The sequence below is a fragment of the Mastigoproctus giganteus genome, chromosome 8, assembly GCF_048544385.1.
Source record: "Mastigoproctus giganteus isolate SK-2022 chromosome 8, ASM4854438v1, whole genome shotgun sequence".
Classification (NCBI taxonomy): Eukaryota; Metazoa; Arthropoda; class Arachnida; order Uropygi; family Thelyphonidae; genus Mastigoproctus; species Mastigoproctus giganteus.
The window spans coordinates 158,575,705-158,594,310 of NC_143582.1; the positions used below are offsets into that span (position 1 = coordinate 158,575,705).

Sequence of the window (18,606 nt, forward strand, 5' to 3'; positions counted from 1 at the left end):
TTTTTTAAATTATATAATTCTATTTTTATTTTCTTGAATGTGTATTCTGTTATTTTATATTTTTATATATCTCACATCTTATTATCCTTAAACTTAGTTCATCAAATCTTGAGTTGCCCATGTGCCATAAAAAAAATCAAGTGTACAATTTGTAAAAATGATTTTAATAAATAGTAAAAATGAAAAGGATTTTAACTGAGGAATGTAACCTGAGTTGGTGTTCTTTTAATCTGCAGTTTTTTGGAAAATTTTAATGATGTTGTTCTTTCACTTTTGTTTTGAAAGATTTTAATTTTAGTGTCGATTCAGTGTATAATTCTGAAGCACAGTGCAAATTTTGTAATCAGAAGCAATTTAGTATAAAACATTAAGAACAATAATTATATCAAAATGAGAGAATTCAGAAATCAGAAAAGGACATCTATGAGTCTCATTTTTGTGTTTCATGCCTGGTAATGTGATATGGAAGGGGTTATACAGACACGCACGCACATGCCTGTGATTTAGCAAATATTACTTAGAAAAAAAAAAAACTAATAAAAAGTTACTTTATCAGTTAATATATTAATTTTTGCATATTTGTGTTCATTTTTTGGTATTTGCATTCAAAAATTGAATCTACTCTCAAACTGCAAAATTTCCACAGACTCAAAAAATTTTTTTGAAAAGATAAGCAAGTACTTTTCAGATTTGTTCAATTTTAACGTACAAGTGATCACTAGTTAGTGGCACTGATCATGTTCAATGCAGTTCATGATCCAAAAGTTTTGAAAAAAAGACAAATTCATAAACTCAAGAAAAAGGACCTCTAATTTGCAAACTACTGGTAAAAACAATCCTAAACAGCCCAAACAAGTTGATAATTCTAGGCATGTTATCCTCACATAGAAAGTTTGTTCATGGTTCTCTCTTCTGGTTTTAGTAAAGCAATTTGCTTTTTTCTTTTAAATGTTATGGCAGTGAAAATCCAAACATAGCTCTTCAATCCAGTGTGCTTCACATCTATGTACTGAGTTCATTATAGATATGTTGAAGAATGGGATATGAAAATTTATTTTACCAACCATTTTCAATCATCCACTTCCATTTTGGAAGGTTTTTGCAGGTGAGCCTGTTAGAACTTCTCACACCACATCACAGTTGCTAGGATGTGATAGTAAAAATCAGGTTATTTTTGTGTTTGCACCCTGAGAACGCTTAGAGAAACCTATTAACAGATGAGAAAAGAAGGTTCAGTGTTTCCTGTTATCATTACATTCTCATATAGTAACAGACTTTAGTAAACCTTGTGCATATCCAGTCCTTTTTCAAAATTTTTCAAGAAACCAGTGACAGTAAGTTATAGCACCAGAAATTAAAATGCAATCAGTGATATTCCTTTTAGTTTTCTAGCATTATCTATAATTGAAAGTTGCATATCTATATTAATGTCTTAGTTACTTATGAAAGTTATTATAGTGCAAATTGTGATCTGCAGTATACTTTTTGTAGCTATTCATAAACATATTTTAGTAATTTGTATATTAATTTTAATATATTTTTACTTGCAATTCATTTACATAAATTAGCCTGTCATAATTGTAGAATTCTCTATTATAAAAACATTTTATTTTATTTTAGTAGGTCTAATTAAAACTTTTTTTCCTCCTTGTTTTGAAGGCTGTTGCTAGACATCAGTGCACCTATCTTCTGAACATGCAAAAGCAGGAATTTCTAATTCAGGGTGGAAATGAAAAATGGCTTCAAGGATTAGATTATATTCCACAAAAGCTGAGAGATTTGAATGAAGTAAATAAAATATTAGCTCACCGGCCTTGGTTGATTAGGAAATCGCATATTGAGGTAACTATTCAAATAGTTTGTTCTGTATTAAGATATTTGCTTATCCCATAAATTAACATGTTGACTACCACATCAGCCATATATGTCTGACACCATTAGGTTTTTTAGACACCACGTTGGACATATATGGCTGACATCCTATGTTTCAGTCAGAGTAGTATCAGCTGTGTAGCACTGACGATTGATGGGAATTTACATTATTTTTGAAAAGCATTGTCCCTGGTGTTACATCTGATGAAATTTGCATGGTGCTATAAGAAAAAATAAGCGAGTAACTGCTAATTATTTATTATAAGAATTTTACAATTACAAAATTATAGAATTGTGGTTTTGACCAAAACATGAAAATCAGTCTTTTCATCTTCCTTTACTGGTGGAGTGTTCAGCTATTTCTGGGGCATGCTTTGATGACATAAAAATATTTATTTTAGAGTTACTAATCAAATTATTTGCTAAATATTTTTTGGCCCAAGGGTAATTTTTTCTTAAACTAGCTTGGTAGGTAACATGTCAAGTTAAATTATTACTATATTAAGCTATCCGTATGTCCCATTTGCAGTACAAATATGTTACTATTCACAGTTATCAAATTGGTACTTCAATATTAATATGAAAAGAAATACAGAAAACCTCTTTCATTATCATTTTGTTATTTTTTTGGCTGTTGCTGTATAAGCTTTGTTGCATAACTTTGTCGATGCTAATATTACTTTTTGATCTTTTAAATAAAGGTAACTTGTAATATCTTAATTTCAATGCATTTTTTATTGTACTTGTTAAAAATGTTACTTTAAATATATAGTTTTTTTTTTTTAAAGAATGTTGTCAAAAATTGTTACTTTGTATTTGTTGAGTAATTTGACTGCACTACTGTGGAGTGTAAGGGGGGGGGGGTAAGAACTGAGCAGAGATCTTTAAAAGATTTTATTTGCATTTTGTGGCATCATACATTACTTAGTTATTAATTTGGAAGGGAAGTCTGGGATTGCTGTTTGGTTAGAGACAGAACACAGTTCTAGAGTATTCTGGCTAAAGCTAGATCTTTTAAAATGTTTTCTAATTTTCAGTTTCTAAAAGTTGCCAGTTGCTGTATGCATTGGCACTATCACATGATACATTGATTTTTCTACGACACAATGTTCTACATTAAAAACAAACTAAAAATTTGTTTTTAACGTAGAACATTGATTTTTCACTGTTCTTTTCAAGGAAGATTTAAAATAAAGATGGCATCAAAAAAATGAACAATTTTAATTTTTTTGCTCTTCTTTTTTTTGCTCTTTTTTTTCAAATTTTTGCATGCACAGAAGTATTTCAGTTTTTCGCATGACCAGTGATGGGGTAAAATTGAAAAGGTTTATTTATTTTATTTTCATTTTTTTTTTAGAGATTGACTAAAGGCAGAGACAACTGGACATTATCAGAAGTTGTTCATGCTATTGTACTCCTTGCCCATTTTCATTGTATTTCAAGCTTTGTGTTTGGGGCTGGTATGAAGACAGATGATATTGATCTTCAAGAAGACTTCACATTTCATGCACAATGTCAAGAAGTAGTGAATGGTGTCTGTGAAAGAGATAACTGTGATGCTGCTGAAATTGTGAGTAATTGATTTTGTATTAATATTGAAACAAGTATTTGTAGAGGCATTAGGCATTATTTATCTCTAATGCCTTTGTTAGCTAGATGAATACATTTTGACATTTGTATAATGTCGGTAATTGTGGAATTTTTTTTTTTTCCCCCCCATTAAGTGAATGTGTTAGTGTCTAAGAAATTTCTATTTGAAGTATGCTTTTTCATCAAGGTACCTATGAGTGATTTTTATGGCACATTCACTTATTGTAAGTGCTTCAGTGTGGTGTTTATTCTCAGATGGAGGTTTAGGATATGAGTTATTCTATGCTTTACAGCCTGTGAACACACACACTTGTACAGATATAATACACAATGAGCACTATATTAGTAAAGTTTTTACCTGTGCCTAACTATGATTTATGATTTATCTAGGATACTTTTAGTGTGCTAAATAAAATTTTACAAGGGAGTTTTTTTATTACTTGTCAAGTTTGTTCCAAAATTAGTGGTAGCAATGGCTGTATATACAGGGTGTCTCAAAAATACACAGCATGTAGACAATAAAAATATTTTACAAAACATAGTTCCGGAAATACTTGGTTCCCGAGTTATTAACCAGAATGTCTTATCTCCCACAGGTGATTTCCTTCATCACAAGGTACTGACAGAATCTGGTGGTTTTCCATTCTGACCATGTACTCAAATCGGGAGCAAGCGGATATGCACTTTATGTACAGTTTGGCAGACGGTAATGCTCTGGAGACTTGTCGTTTGTACCACGAAAGGTTCCCAGAACAAAGATGTCCAGACAGGAAAACGTTTGAAGGTATCCATCGCCGCCTTTGTGAACATGGGACCTTTACACCTTGTGCTGCCGACAGAGGATGACCAAGATCTAAGACTCCTGAAGTACAGGGGTAGACCAACTTCCTGGCCTCCACGCTCACTGATTTAAACCCACTAGATTTCTTCTTGTATGGTTCTTTAAAGTCATTGGTGCATGCCAGGAATTTGGCATAGTCTTCGTGAGTTCATGAGACGTCAATGTGAGGCCTGTATTCAGGTAGAAGGTGGATATTGAACAATTACTATAAGGTGATGTGAACAGTTAAGTGTCATAGACCAACCTTCAAAACTTGGAAGCCAAGCATTTCCGGAACTATGTTGATATAAAATATTTTTGTCTACATATGAGAAACTCATTCCTGAAGTTATGCCATGTATTTTTGAGACACCCTGTATATTAAGCTGTAGCTTTTTAAATACAATGGATACAGGTTATTTGGGACAAATCTTAAAGAACAGAACCTAATTGAGAAAATAGCCATGGTTTTACTTTGCTTAATTGGGAAAACATGCAGTTTAATCAGGGCAGAAGACTGCAGCGCTCGATATTACCCTATGATCGTCTCTGACTATACCATGGTTCGGTCGGATTTCTGGAGGTCACAACCATAAAACAGTTTGCAGTCCCTTGTTTATTTGGCTTTTCTGTTAGTGCTTCAATCATAAAAAAAATTATTTTCTGAATCTGCTCTTTATTCCTGTTTTTTAAGCTTTGTAACTTGTTACTCCATTCTCACTTCCATGTATAGTGTTACTTGCGATTTGTGTGTATCGTGTTCTTTGTGCATGTGCTTATCTTTTTTACTGTTTTAAATTTTAACCCCCACCCACAAATGTCAGTGAACAGAAATGTCAACTAGTTAGTATGTACATATTACAGTATATGCTAATTATGCTATGCACATAAGCATAAATAAATAATTTTGCTAACCTGTGGAAAATATTCTTCTGATTTTCACGTATCATTTAATTTTTTAATTGGTAATAAAGTAAATTTGTACTTAATACAGTATATCTTTACTTTTATAGCCTGTGGATAATATTCCTCTTATTTTCGCTAATTAGAATTGCTGTTTAATAGAATTAAACTTTAATTCACAAACGTGATCACAATGATTGGCGCTTCGTACATATCGTATAGTGAACTGTACTTTACTATGGTGAGTCCATCATAATGTGATTTGATCGTACAGAAAATCAATCGTAAAGCTGTATTTTTAACTATTTACGTAAAACTTTGCATAATTGGGGTAGCTGCTTAATCGGGCCAAAATGCACTAGTCCCAACGTGTCCCAAATAACCGGAATCGACTGTATTTGCATAAGTATTAAAATAAGAAAACCCACTGGTTATGGTGCTTAAAGCTGTTCCTGAATTACAAATTATATGAATTAAGCTAAAAAAAAATTATCCAAAAATGACCTGATTTCGCTCATTCACAAAACTATCAACTCAACTAGATAGCCTCACGCCCAGGAGTCATATATAAGATCAAGTATGATTTTTTACTTGTAAGTAAAATAAAGCGTTATACTGTTGGCATTCGTGGCAAGCAGACATGCCTATTGGAGCTCTGCATAGTGACAATGTAGAAGTATAGATGAGGGGATTAGAGCAGGTTTAGTGAAGTAGAGCAGGATTTCAGAGGTTATTTAGTATATTGTAAAGTTTATTTTGATAAGTTTTTTTCATGTAATAGTTTTTTTTAATATTATAAATATAATTTTTTGAAAGTTTCTTTTATTAATAAATAGTAAATTTTAAATTGGTTGTACAAGATCTGCCTTGAACACTTCGTCAGAGGGTACCACGACTTGTATGGAAATAGCCAGTGGCAATTTCCAGGTGAGTCATGATTTTATCTTTTCCAGAACCTGTGGCATGTATTCGAAGGTCAACCGAGTGGATAATCCTAGCTTACTTGGAGATTCTTTTCTTTGCCGCCATTGTAAGGAGTGCACTGATCTTAAGTTAAAATTATTGTTCATTGCTAGAACAATATGAGTCACTGAAAAAATGGGTGCTTGTCCTTAAGAATAATATCACTGGGAACTCATCAGGGACTCAAGACTCTAGCAACCTGCCAAGTGATGCACTCCCGATTCGGGCCCCCAGAACAGAATAACCAGATGCAAATTACTCTTCAAAAGGACTTAGTTTTATTAGGAGACTCCATCAGGAAAACGGGAAATATTTTTTGTAATAAGGATAGGTGGACTAGAACTATTAATGATGTCACCAACAAACTGTCTGATTTTAAGGAAGTAAAGAGAATATTATTATTCGTGTGGAGACTAATGACATTAAGCATACACTATCTGATGATTTGTTAGACAGAATACAGGACCATGCTGAAGTAGTGCCGCGAGTTAGGTCACAATGTCTACATGTCTGCAATTCTGCCCAGGCACAATAGGAGGGATTACATGCTGTGAAAGTCTTGTGGATTAATGCAAGACTTGAACGACTCAGCAAGGCTTTTGGGGGGAATTCTATCAGCTTGGCCCACACTTGTAGGTACAAGGAATCTGTTTTGTAGACAAGGATACATTTAAACAAAGGTGGTGCAAGAGTTTTTGCTAGTTTTATTGAGGATACCTTAAAGGTTCGGGGGAACCGCTAGTTTGGAGGGAAAAGGGTAATGTAGATATGCATTTATCTGATAATATTGGTCAAATTAACACTTGCACATACCTCAAGAGTTCTTGTTTGTTAACATAACAGACCATATTGGCAAGGTGTTCTGAGGACAGCAACGTTTCAAATGAGTGGGCTGCTAATGCCAGTGAAGTGAGCTTAAATAACTTTAAGGGGTGTGTTAGGATAGTTAACTATACAAGAACACTAAGTCTTAATTGTTTCTACAGTAACGTCAGACGTGTTATCAATAAAATGAATTCAAACTGCTGGTTAGAATGATTAATACTGACATAATAGGTCTTATGGAAACGTAGTGCCACCCAGAGGTAGGGGATGATGAGTTTCGGTACAGTATGTGTAATGTATTTAGGAAGGATAGGGAAGATAGAAGGGGGTGGTGGGGTCATGCTTCTTATCAAAAGCAGCCTGAATGCAACTAAAGCTTTCCCAGATTCAGATGTTTTGCATGCTAGTATAGAGTCTGTATGGTGTGAAATAGTTGGAAGCAAATGTATAATTGAGAGTGGGAGTAATCTACAGGCCAGGTGATTGTGAAGATTATGATGAGAGCCTCTACATGCAAATGGAATGGGCATGTAGAGGCTCTCATCATCAATAAGTGTGAATGTCTTATGAGTGATTTTAGTGTGCCTCTAATTGATTGGAGCAAATGGGAAGGAAACTCCATATGGGGGACTAAGTTTTTAATCAATTAGATGATTGCTATTTGTATCATGTCAGGAAAAGTACTAGGGAAAAGAATACTCTAGACCTTATCATCACCCATGAACCAGATGACATAATAGGTCTGATGGTACAGGAAACAGTAGCAGGAAGTGATCACCGAGTTCTATGGTGGATGATGAAGAGAGAAGTAGCAGTAGTTTAAGGCAAAGGAATGGATTATAAATTCAGGAAAGGAAATTACGACAGCTTAAGATGCTACATGGCCTCTATTAATTGGGTAAATATCTCACAGAGAGCAAATACAATTGAATTATGGTATAGCTTTAAAACATTAATCACAGAAGCCTTGAATGCTTATATACCATTAAAAAATATTCCACAAGGAGGATTCCAAGTTGGTTGAATAATGAAGTTGCCAGATTATTTGAGCAGAAAAAGACAGCATGGAAAAGTTACTAACTCTCAAGATATAAGATTAGCATTAGCATTAGTAGAGGCATTTGATGCAAGAAAGCAAGCTTATGCAGCATCAGCCAAAAAAAAAAAAAAAAAACCACTTCCACTTCACCCCTCTGTTCGTTCAAAATACCTGTCCAGCTGAGCCTTAAACTTATTTAGGCTATCAACCTCCACCACAAGGGATGGAAGTCTGTTCCACCAACCAACCACCCGCTGGCTAAAGGCAAATTTCCGCACGTCTATCCTACATCTGTCTTTCCTCAATTTGAATTTATGCCCTCTCAGGTGATTTTTCTGAGCTAGAGGAAGAATCCCATCAGCATTGAGCATGCTTAAACCATTCAAGGCTTTATACACCTCTATCAGATCACCTCGCTGGTGCCTAGTCTCCAGACACTGTAATTTGCAAAACTTAAGCCTTTCTTCGTAAGAGCACCCCCTTTGTTCCATTCACTAATCTTGTTGCCCTTCTCTGTACTCGTTCCAGCATCTCTACATCCTTCTTGAAATGAGGCCTCCAGACATGTATACAGTACTCTAGGTGTGGCCTGACCATCGCCTTATACAATGGAATAATCACCTCCTTATCCCTGCTGGAAAAATTCCTGTATATCATTGACAATACTCCATGAGCTACTCTTGCAGCCCGTCTGCACTGCTCAGAGAACTTCATATCTGCCTGCACAACCACCCCCAAGTCCCTTTCATTCTCTACCACTGTCAGTGTTGTACCACAGAGTTGATATGTTGCTCTGGAGTTACTGTTTTCCATATGTAGTACTTTACATTTGTCAATGTTAAACTTCATTTGCCTCCTCTCAGCCCATCTGCTCAACCTTTCCAGATCCTGTTGCAGCAGCATAGTGTCAACCCTGCCAACCTTTGTATCGTCTGCAAACTTGGACATTAAGCCCGATATACCATCATCAATATCATTTATAAATACAGAAAACAATAATGGACCCAACACTGAGCCCTGAGGGACTCCACTAATAACATTAGTCCACGATGAGCAGTGTCCATTGATTACCACTCTCTGTCTTCTCCCCCTCAACCACCCCTTTATCCATAGCAGCAATTTGCCTCCAATGTCACACTGCTCCAATTTGTGTAGCAGTCTTCCATGTGCAACAGTATCAAAAGCCTTTCTAAGATCCAAGTATATAAGATCAAAGTTATTCCCTGCATCCAGTTCTTTTGTGACTGCATCATAGTATCCAATCAAGTTGGTCAGGCAAGACTTCCCCTTAACAAAACCATGCTGTGTCTGAGCTATAACTGAAGTCTTGTCTAAATGATCCTGCAGTGCTTCTTTAACCAGTGCCTCCATTAATTTTCCTGGAACAGAAGTTAAGCTCACAGGTCTATAATTACTTGTGTCAGCCTTTGATCCTCCTTTGTGAATTGGGGTCACATTTGCACATTTCCAGTCTATGGGTACCTTCCCTGAGTCCAAGGAAGCTCTCATAATTATGGCTAAGGGTTTGTTTACTTCCTTTGCTGCCTCCTTTAATATAACTGGATAGATCCCATCCACCCCGGGTGCCTTTCTTGTGTTTATCTTCAACAGTTTCTCCTCCACTTTACTCCCAGTTATTTCAAGATTCTGTAGCTTACTGCTAGAGTTGAATACACCTCTGGCATTCCCCTCGCTGAATAACTCCTCATGTGTGAATGTCGATGCAAAATATTCATTTAGTTTGTTAGCTACCTGAGCAGGATCATCAACACTTGACCCATCAATATCAAGTGGACCAATCTGATTCATCCCCTTCCTTCTAGAGTTTACATAAGTAAAGAACTCTTTGCTGTTTTTCTTTGCATCCCTTGCCAAGGATTTCTCGTAATCTGCCTTTGCCTGCCTAACCTCCTTTGTAACTTGGTTACAGATCAACTTGTATCTATCATAGGCTTCTGTGTCATGTGTTAATTTGTATGTATCCCATCCATTTTTCTTCTCTGCCATATGCCTCATTAGTTCATCTGACATCCATTTTGGCCTAAACCTTGAACAATATTTCTTAGTTGGTATGTAAAGCCTAGTAGCTTCCAAGATAAGTTCTTTGAATGCTTCCCATTTTGAATTTGCTGTTGGTAACATCATCAGTTGGTCCCACTGTATAGAATTTAAATACTGTCTCAGTCCATCGTAGTCGCCTTTACGGAAGCAATAACCCTTCCCTTTACCCCTAATGGTAGTTACCTCTTTCAGTAAATCCCACTTCAGCACACTGTGATCACTGCCACCTAGTGGTTCATTTATCTGCAGATTCTTAATGCATGAAGAATCACTGCTGATAATCAAATCAAGAGTATTACTCCCTCTAGTTGCCTCCCGAACATGCTGATGTAGAAAACAATCATCCAATAAATCCACAAAAGCCCTGCTAGTGTGTGAGTAACCAGCCCCCAAAATCCAGTCAATATCTGGGAAATTAAAATCTCCCATTATAAGACACTCTGATTTACTGGCCCACTCTATTTCCCTGTACAGTTCCTTATTATACTCATCAGAGTCATTAGGCCTATAGCACACTCCTACTCTCAATTTTGATCTCCCAATGTTTATGTCACACCAAACTGACTCCACACTGCACTGTCCAGCGATGTCGACTGGCTTCACTTCCTTGGTTTTTATGTGTTTCTTAACTAATAGCATAACACCTCCCCCCTTCCTATCCTGTCTATCCTTTCTGTAGACGTTGTACTCCCCAAATTGCAGTTCCGCATCCCTTATATCTGTGTGACACCACGTCTCTGATATCCCAACAATATCTGCCTTCGATGTTTTGAGCAATACCTCAAATTCATCAAATTTATTTACTAAACTCCTAGCATTGGTGTACACGCAAGTATACCTGCACCTGTTTCTATTCTTAGCTACCCTAACACAACCCATGTGTTTACTTGTGCCGCAATGGCTCCCAGCAGTCTCTGAAATACCATGCATCTTGTTTTTCAGGCTTCTGCTCATTCTAATAGAAGCAGTGCAAGAATCTCTTTCACCTCTGCCAGTGGCTACTGTCAATCTATTGGTCTTTGTCTCCCCACAAGCTAGCAGTTTTCCGACCCACCTAACACTGCCTCGATAGCATCAGCAAATATTCTTGCACCCTTTCTATTTAAGTGTATCCCATCCCTGTAGAAGCAATCTCTCCTGTTAACAAGTACAGTCCAGGCTGAAAAAAATTCTACCCCTTGAGCCTTGCACAGTCTTTCCAGGGCCGAATTGATCGACAGGGCTCTCATCATATACTCCCTCCTATCGTGTCTGGGCAGAATTGCAGACACTTTCAAATTCAACCCTAATTCTCGGCTTTTGTTCAACAGTGACCTGTACTTGTTAAGTAATTCTGCTGGTCTCCTACTCTTAATATTATTAGTGCCAACGTGTACAACTATATCACCTTTTGTGCCCTTAAAAGATGATATTCGCTCTACAACGTCATCAACCTTTGCCCCTGGCAGACATACCCTGGTCCTGTTCCACCTATCTTTTTTACAAAGCATGTTCCCCGTTTCCCTGACAATAGAGTCACCAACAACTACTAGTTCCTTCGGGACCAGCGCATTCTGCCTTGGGGGTTGTCTCTGTGTCACGCGATGCCCAAGTGCATCCCAAGTACTGTTACATAACAGTAAAAAGTACTGAAGCCTATTACAGCTACAAATTGATCTCTAATAGTGTCACAGAAAAGGTTAGGCTGGCAAAGACAGATTATGAGAAATCGCCAGCAAAAGAGAGCAAAGAGGGGGGGGGGATAAGGAATTCTTCACATATATAAATGTAAAGAAGAGAAGGACAAACCAGATCAGACCCTTATGTAAATGACGTGGGATAGTATTAAATAACCAGCTGAAGTTGCAGATGAACTCAACAGTTACTTTGCATTGATTTTTACAGAAGAAAAACCCTTTACGTCAGTGAGAAATTATGGGAGTGAAGTTGAAAAAAATGTAATTAGTAATGTTGAAATTTCACATGTTTATTTAATGAAAAAACTCTCTAGCCTGCAGGCCAGTCAGACTCTGGGTTGATGGCATATACCCTATAATCTTAAGGGAGGGAGCAAGCGAGTGCATTGAACCATTGAAGCAAATTATGAGAGCATCACTGGATTTGGGAGTGATTCTGTTGGATTGGAAAAGGGCCAATGTATCTCCAGTACATAAGGAGTTCTAAGAGTGAAGTAGGAAATTACTGGCTGGTCAGTCTAACTTCAGTAGTAGGGAAAATCATGGCATCAATGATTAAGGGTGGAATTCAATGATTAAGGGTGGAATCATTTAGATAGAAATGGAATTCTGAAGGATACTCAGCATGGTTTTGTAAAGAGAAAATCATGTTTAACCAATCTGGTTAGCTGTTTTGATAGGGTCGCTCAAGAGCTGGATTTAGGGAATAATTTTGACGTTGTTTATTTGGATTTCAGCGAAGCATTTAACTCGGTCCCACATGAGCGGTTACTTTATAAGCTGTTCCAGCTTATAAAGTAACCACTCAGAACAGATTAAAATAATTGGGATAATCCTTAATGGATAGCTGAATGGCTTTAGGGCAGGAGGAGGCAGAGGGCTGTGATAAATTCCTCAAATTGGGTTGATGTAAGAAGTGGGGGTTCCCCAAGGATCAGTATAGGACCTCTGTTGTTTTTGATTTTCATAAAAGACATTGATGAAGGGATAGAGGGAGTGACATCTAAATATGCAGATGATGTAAAGATTGGAGTAATTAATGATCACTGCCAAGCAGAGCTTCTTCAGAATGACTTAGGCTTCAGGGATGGTCGGAAAAATGGCAGCTGTTCTTTAATCCAGCAAAGTGTAAGGTGTTACACCTGGGGTGCATTAACCCCAAAATAGCTTATACACTTGGCATAGCTGAACTAAAGCCGGTAGTGGAGGAAAGGGACTTTGGTATTACAATATGGTCCGACATGAAGTTTTTGAGAATTGTAGACTGGTTGTAAGGAAGGCTCATAGTCCTAATGATGATTTATTGAACAATTGCTAGTAGAGCTAAGAATGTCATCCCATTATATAAGGCTATTGTTAGACCACACTTGGAATACAGTGTTCAATTATGGAGACCACACCTAAAGAAAGACATTGTGCTTCTTGTAAGTGTCCAAAGACAGGTAACTTGCCTGGTGAGATTGGCAAAAAGGCATCCATATGAGGAAAGATTTAGAATATGTGGGTTGCAGAGCTTGGAAACTAAGCACCTTAGAGGAGACTTGATTGTGGTGTTTAAGGCCTCTGAGAGGCATAAGCAAAATGAATGAGGATGAAATTTTCATGATTATAAATAATTCTAAAACAAGGGGTCATAATTTCAAGTTACGGGGGACATGTTTACACTGGATTGCAGGAAGTTTTTTTTTTTTTAGCCAGTGAGTTATAAATTACTGGAATAAGTTACCTACATGGGTGGTTGAGGCTGATAAGTTTGGGGAAATTCAAAGGTAAGCTGGACCTACAGGAGGAGCAAAATGCATAGGCTGGCTATTTCCTTTTCTGTTATTAATTTAAATTTCTTCTTATCATATTATTTTATTTTTTATTCTTATTATTTAATTTAATTTTTTATTATTTTATTTTATTCTTATTATTTAATTTAATTTTTTATTTTATTTTATTTTATTCTTATTATTTTATTTAATTTTTTTATTTTATTATTATTATTATTATTATTATTATTATTATTCTTTTTTGGCTGTTGCAGCATAAGCCATAGGCTTCCTTGCACCATTGCAAAATTCTGTTTGGCTATTGCAAAATACTAAACTAAATTTTTGTAAAAATTTCATAAACATCTGAAACTGTTTTTTTACAAAATGCTAGGCATGTGTGTAATTAAATTATAGATAATTTTGGATTTTTTAATTTTTTTTTTTTTTTTAATTCACACTGAAATAATTTCCATCACATCTGCCAGGGGTAAAATATTGTCAGAATAGCTTTGTCATTGGAAAAATCATTTGGTCACCAAGTTTGCAAAGATTTATTTGGTTACTAGTGTGCACATGTTTTTGTACTTGCTAAAAAAAAACTTGCCACAATATAATTTAATTTGCAATTTGCATTAGCAAGGGAATGAGCTGTCCCCACCATCACTGATTAAACCGTGCAGCCCATATGGGTGTTCTTTTAGCTTTTTTACTCTACAGAAATAACATTTTGAAAGTTGCAGTGTCAGGGGTATTTCAATTTCTATAGCAAGTAGAAGAAAATGACATGACTACATGGCTTATTTTCAGTGATGAAACCACTTGCACAGCAAAGTCAACGTCCACATTCTGGTGTGGGGCACTGGAAATCCTCATCTCATTGAGCATGAAGTGTGACTACCCAAAAATAAAATTGTGCATTTACTCAGACAAATTGAAAAACTAGCTTGTGCTTCAGCTTCATGAAGATTATGCCAATTTTGTCTTCCAGTAAGCTAGTGTATCATATTATTTTTGTATGAGCATGTAAGGATATCTCAATAACCTATTAATTCAGCAATGAATAATCCATTTCAGATCTAACTCCTCTTATGGGTCAACCTAATGGATGTCATTTTTGTGCCACCATTGCCTAACATGACTAAACTGAAATGCACTGGCATTTCAGTTTAGGCATGTTAGGCAATGGTGTCCAAAGCGAGTTTTGTACCTGCAACAAGACTTGATTGTATGTGATGATTCTGGTTTCGGACAAAATGGATCATGATCTGTCATATAACTTTGGTTTATATTATGTGCTTTTAGGGCCCACAAGAAATGCTCAGATTCTTGATGTATGTGGGTGTGCACCTGTATCTCAACAATAACTTTCAATTTTTATTTTTATGATTTCTTTTGAAACTGTTTGATTTCTTTTTTGAATTAATCTTTGTTCTTTTTTGGCAAAGGAAAGACTACAAAAAACTATCCGTAAATTACTGAACTCTTTTGGCAAACTGCTTTCTGTTAAGTGCTAATTGAACTTAATCATTACATCAATCAGTCAACTAAATCTATGATGTTAGTCTGTTATGCCTATGCATCAATTAGTTTATCTATTATTTGCACACATCACTCAATTGTTGTTTGCATACTCTTATTTGCTATTATTATATACAGTGTTAATTTAATGCAGGCCACCTGTGAACTGTGTATATTTGTGAAAAAACATGCTTGGCTTGTCATTGGGGATCCCCCCCTCCCTCTTTTTGTTTTTACAATCAACCATTCAAACATTCCTGCTCGGCAGTTAGTTACATTGGCTGATGAACACCATCAAATATATTATCTAAACAGAAACAGCCTAGTTTTTAACTTTACATTCAGAATTTCAAGTATTGGGCTTGCTCGATATTATACTTGGTACTTCATTGAGAAGTAATTGCGTAAGTGAATCAAAGTTTGTGGCATTTTATATAATGGCATATATGGGAAATGTGTGCTCCCAAAAATATTCATTTTATTGGGGGTAATACTATTTCCACCTTTTTTTTTCCTTGTATAAAAGTTGAGAATAGCTGTGATTTTCTTACATAACTGATAATTTCAAGTGAATCACAGGTCCCGACTTTTATACAAGGGCAACAAGGGGAGGGATAGTACTCTATAATATCTTGTTAAAATGAAAATGTATATGTTTTAATTACTAAATATAATATTGAGAGAGAGAGAGAGAGAGAGAGAGAGAGAGAGAGAGAGAGAGAGAGAGAGAGAGAGAGAGTTCCTAATGTCCAGCATTTCCCTATGCTTTTATGTTTTAAATGATGTATGCTAAATTTTTAAAAGAATAAAAGTTGTTTCCTCTTATATACTTAAAAATTTATCACTTTTAATTGTAATCACTTTGCCATTTGTAAAAATTAGGTACTTCAGTGTGCAGTTACTGTCAAATGGGCTGCAAACATTTGTGGTGAACATATCTTAACATACATGGAGGAAAAGGCAGCTCCGAGAGCAAGAATGAAGTGTGTAAAACAACTCCAATATTAAAAAAATAAAGTCCAACATACTGTTCAGAAATTTTTGAATGATGGTCACACAAACAGAAATAAAATTTATGTGTCCTGTTTGTTTTTTGGTTTTAGGAGCATTAGCAACTAAGGCCATATTGCTCCGGGGATATGCGGTGGTCATTCCCTGACCTGTTCACATCCTCTGTATTTGGTGGTCACAGGCTCAAACCCCGGTCTAATCAAGAAGCGTGTACTACGCACTGCTGCTCCTGCTAACCCGACTACGGAGACGCCTATGTGTCCTCTTTTGCCATTGGTAAAAAGTAGACATATAACTTTTTCATTGGCTATGTACACCTTTCACAAGTTTATTAGATTCATTCTGTATGAATAAACTAGTGTTACGTAGTTCCCAGAATGCATTGTGTAAACTGACTTTCTCTCTACCAACAGAATAGTAGGAATTGACAAATGATGTGGCAGTCATATGTCAATAATTTTATTAACAAATGACTGGCATGTTCTCCATTTAGTGAGCATAGCAGGAAACTGTCAGTAGTGGAATTGCTTCTGGATATTTTTGTACTTGTTCTTTTTTTTTCCGACAGTTCATTTTGTTTGTTTATTATAATTATTCAGTCTGTCGGAAGCTGAGAATAGAAGGTTCAGTAAACATTGGTCACATTGTATCACACGAATTTTACACATTGTTGTGCACCATGAGGAAATAAAGGCAAACCATCTTACACCTATGAGCAGAGTATACATATTGTGGGTTTGTTTTTAGATTCAAGACTTCAATTGGTTGTGTCACTATTTATGTATTACTTGCAGAAGTTATGAAATAATGTCACGGTAAAGAGCTAAGTCTGGAAAAAAAAAAAAAAATTATTACTGGAGGGAGTTTTAATAGTTTTATTTCTAACACATGGGTTTGAAATAAAACTATTTCTTACCCATGTGAGAAAATTTTCTGTAAAATAGATGGAGTAACAAGAGTATCTTATGTGTGTTCAGAAGCACAATGAGAAAAAACGAAGGTGTGCCCTTACCCATGTTGTTCCACTATGATCTCATCACTCATAAACCATATATTTTTCAATTAGTTCAATATCTCAGCAAAGGCATTTGCATTTTCTAATATAATTTTTTATATTAGTGTTTGAGTTTATAATAGCAAATTGTACAGTATATGGTTGCCCCTTTTCTGAAAATGATGATATTAAGCAGAAATAGCTTGCGTAATGCAAAAGAAGGGATAAAATTAATTTGAAGAGTGCAACAATATGTTCTTAGCATTTCAAAGACTATTGGTTCTTAAATTCATTATGCGATATTTTAATTCTGACAAACTCTGGCTGTTGGGGCTATGCTGGAGTGAATGTTTCTTTTTTGAGAGCTGCTAAGTGAAATTTTCTTTATTGCTTAAAGATTGTTTTTTGTAACTTTCAATTTAAATTTAATAGTGTGGTTATTATTTGTGTCTCTGATTAAATTGGTGAATTTGTTCATTACTTGGCCTTTGAAGTTGCTTAAAATACTAAAGTTGACTTCTACAACCATTGTGTAGATATAAGAATGTTTGAATTCTGCCAACATTGTTATAGCATTTATATAGGCACTACTTTGAGTTTTGTTGCATTGTAATCAGTATCAGAAGTGTTTTTGTTAGGCCTATGAACTATAAATTTATAGCAATATGTTTTTATAACCTTATGATGTAACATTTATACTGCTGTCAAATAAGTGGGATTAGTGTAGTGTTATTCTATTCAATCCCTTTGTTTCATGAGTTGTAATTAAATTTAATTGAATTGAATTCAATTAAATTAAATTCATGCCTCAAACTAGAGTAACTCAAAGCAAAGGGCTCAAGGTAGTGGGAATGCTTTGGTGGTTCTGAGGAGAATGTCCAAGGGCAATTCTGCTGTGACTCAGAATTGTGTTACTTGTGCCCTCTCAAGTGTAGTTACCTTTAGCAGGACACAATACAGACATATGGAGATGCATATGTGTGTGTATTTGTTGCAAAGAGCATGAGGAGAACTGCAAATTCAGCATTCTGATGGGATTACATGAGTGCTTGATGCCCTCAAAGGATTAAAAGAGAGGGACCCATCAAGAGCTCAGTTGCCCACCAATTCTCAAGTTCATTCTTTAGCATCTGACAGCACAACACAATGACCAATGACATCCTCTGCAGCAGAGATTCTTGATCCCACAGAAAGTAGCTATAGCTGATGTTGATTTCCAGGAAAATGGGGAAAAATTTTGTGCAAAAAAGGACAGGTGGAATAGGAGCAGGGTATGTCTGCCAGGGGCTAAAGCTGATGACCTTGTAGAGCAGCTGTCATCTTAAGGTCACAAAGGTGATATTTTTATTTATATTAGTACTAATGATATTAAGAGTAAGGAGATTTGAAGATGTAATTAAAAGCACAGAGCAGTGTTTAGATATTCCAGTGGTCAGATTTTAAGGGGGGGTATAGAGAGCATTTTTCATGGGGGAGAGAATTAAAGACATTAAACAAACACGGTGACCATATGTTGGATAATTATAGGACCATGCTGAAAAAATACTGAGAGTTAGGTCAGAATGTGTGTGTCTGCA

At 35.8% G+C, this 18,606-nt stretch overlaps 1 protein-coding gene across 1 annotated transcript in view; it reads left to right on the top strand.

Moving 5' to 3' along the window:
* The window catches only part of Sesn (Sestrin), a 123,735-nt gene that overhangs the window by 46,604 nt on the left and 58,525 nt on the right, over positions 1–18,606 (top strand). Inside the window, exons 3-4 of the mRNA XM_090379006.1 lie at positions 1,660–1,842; positions 3,230–3,442. Of these exons, the coding sequence (XP_090235132.1) occupies positions 1,660–1,842; positions 3,230–3,442 (396 nt within the window). The remainder of the gene's footprint in view (positions 1–1,659; positions 1,843–3,229; positions 3,443–18,606) is intronic.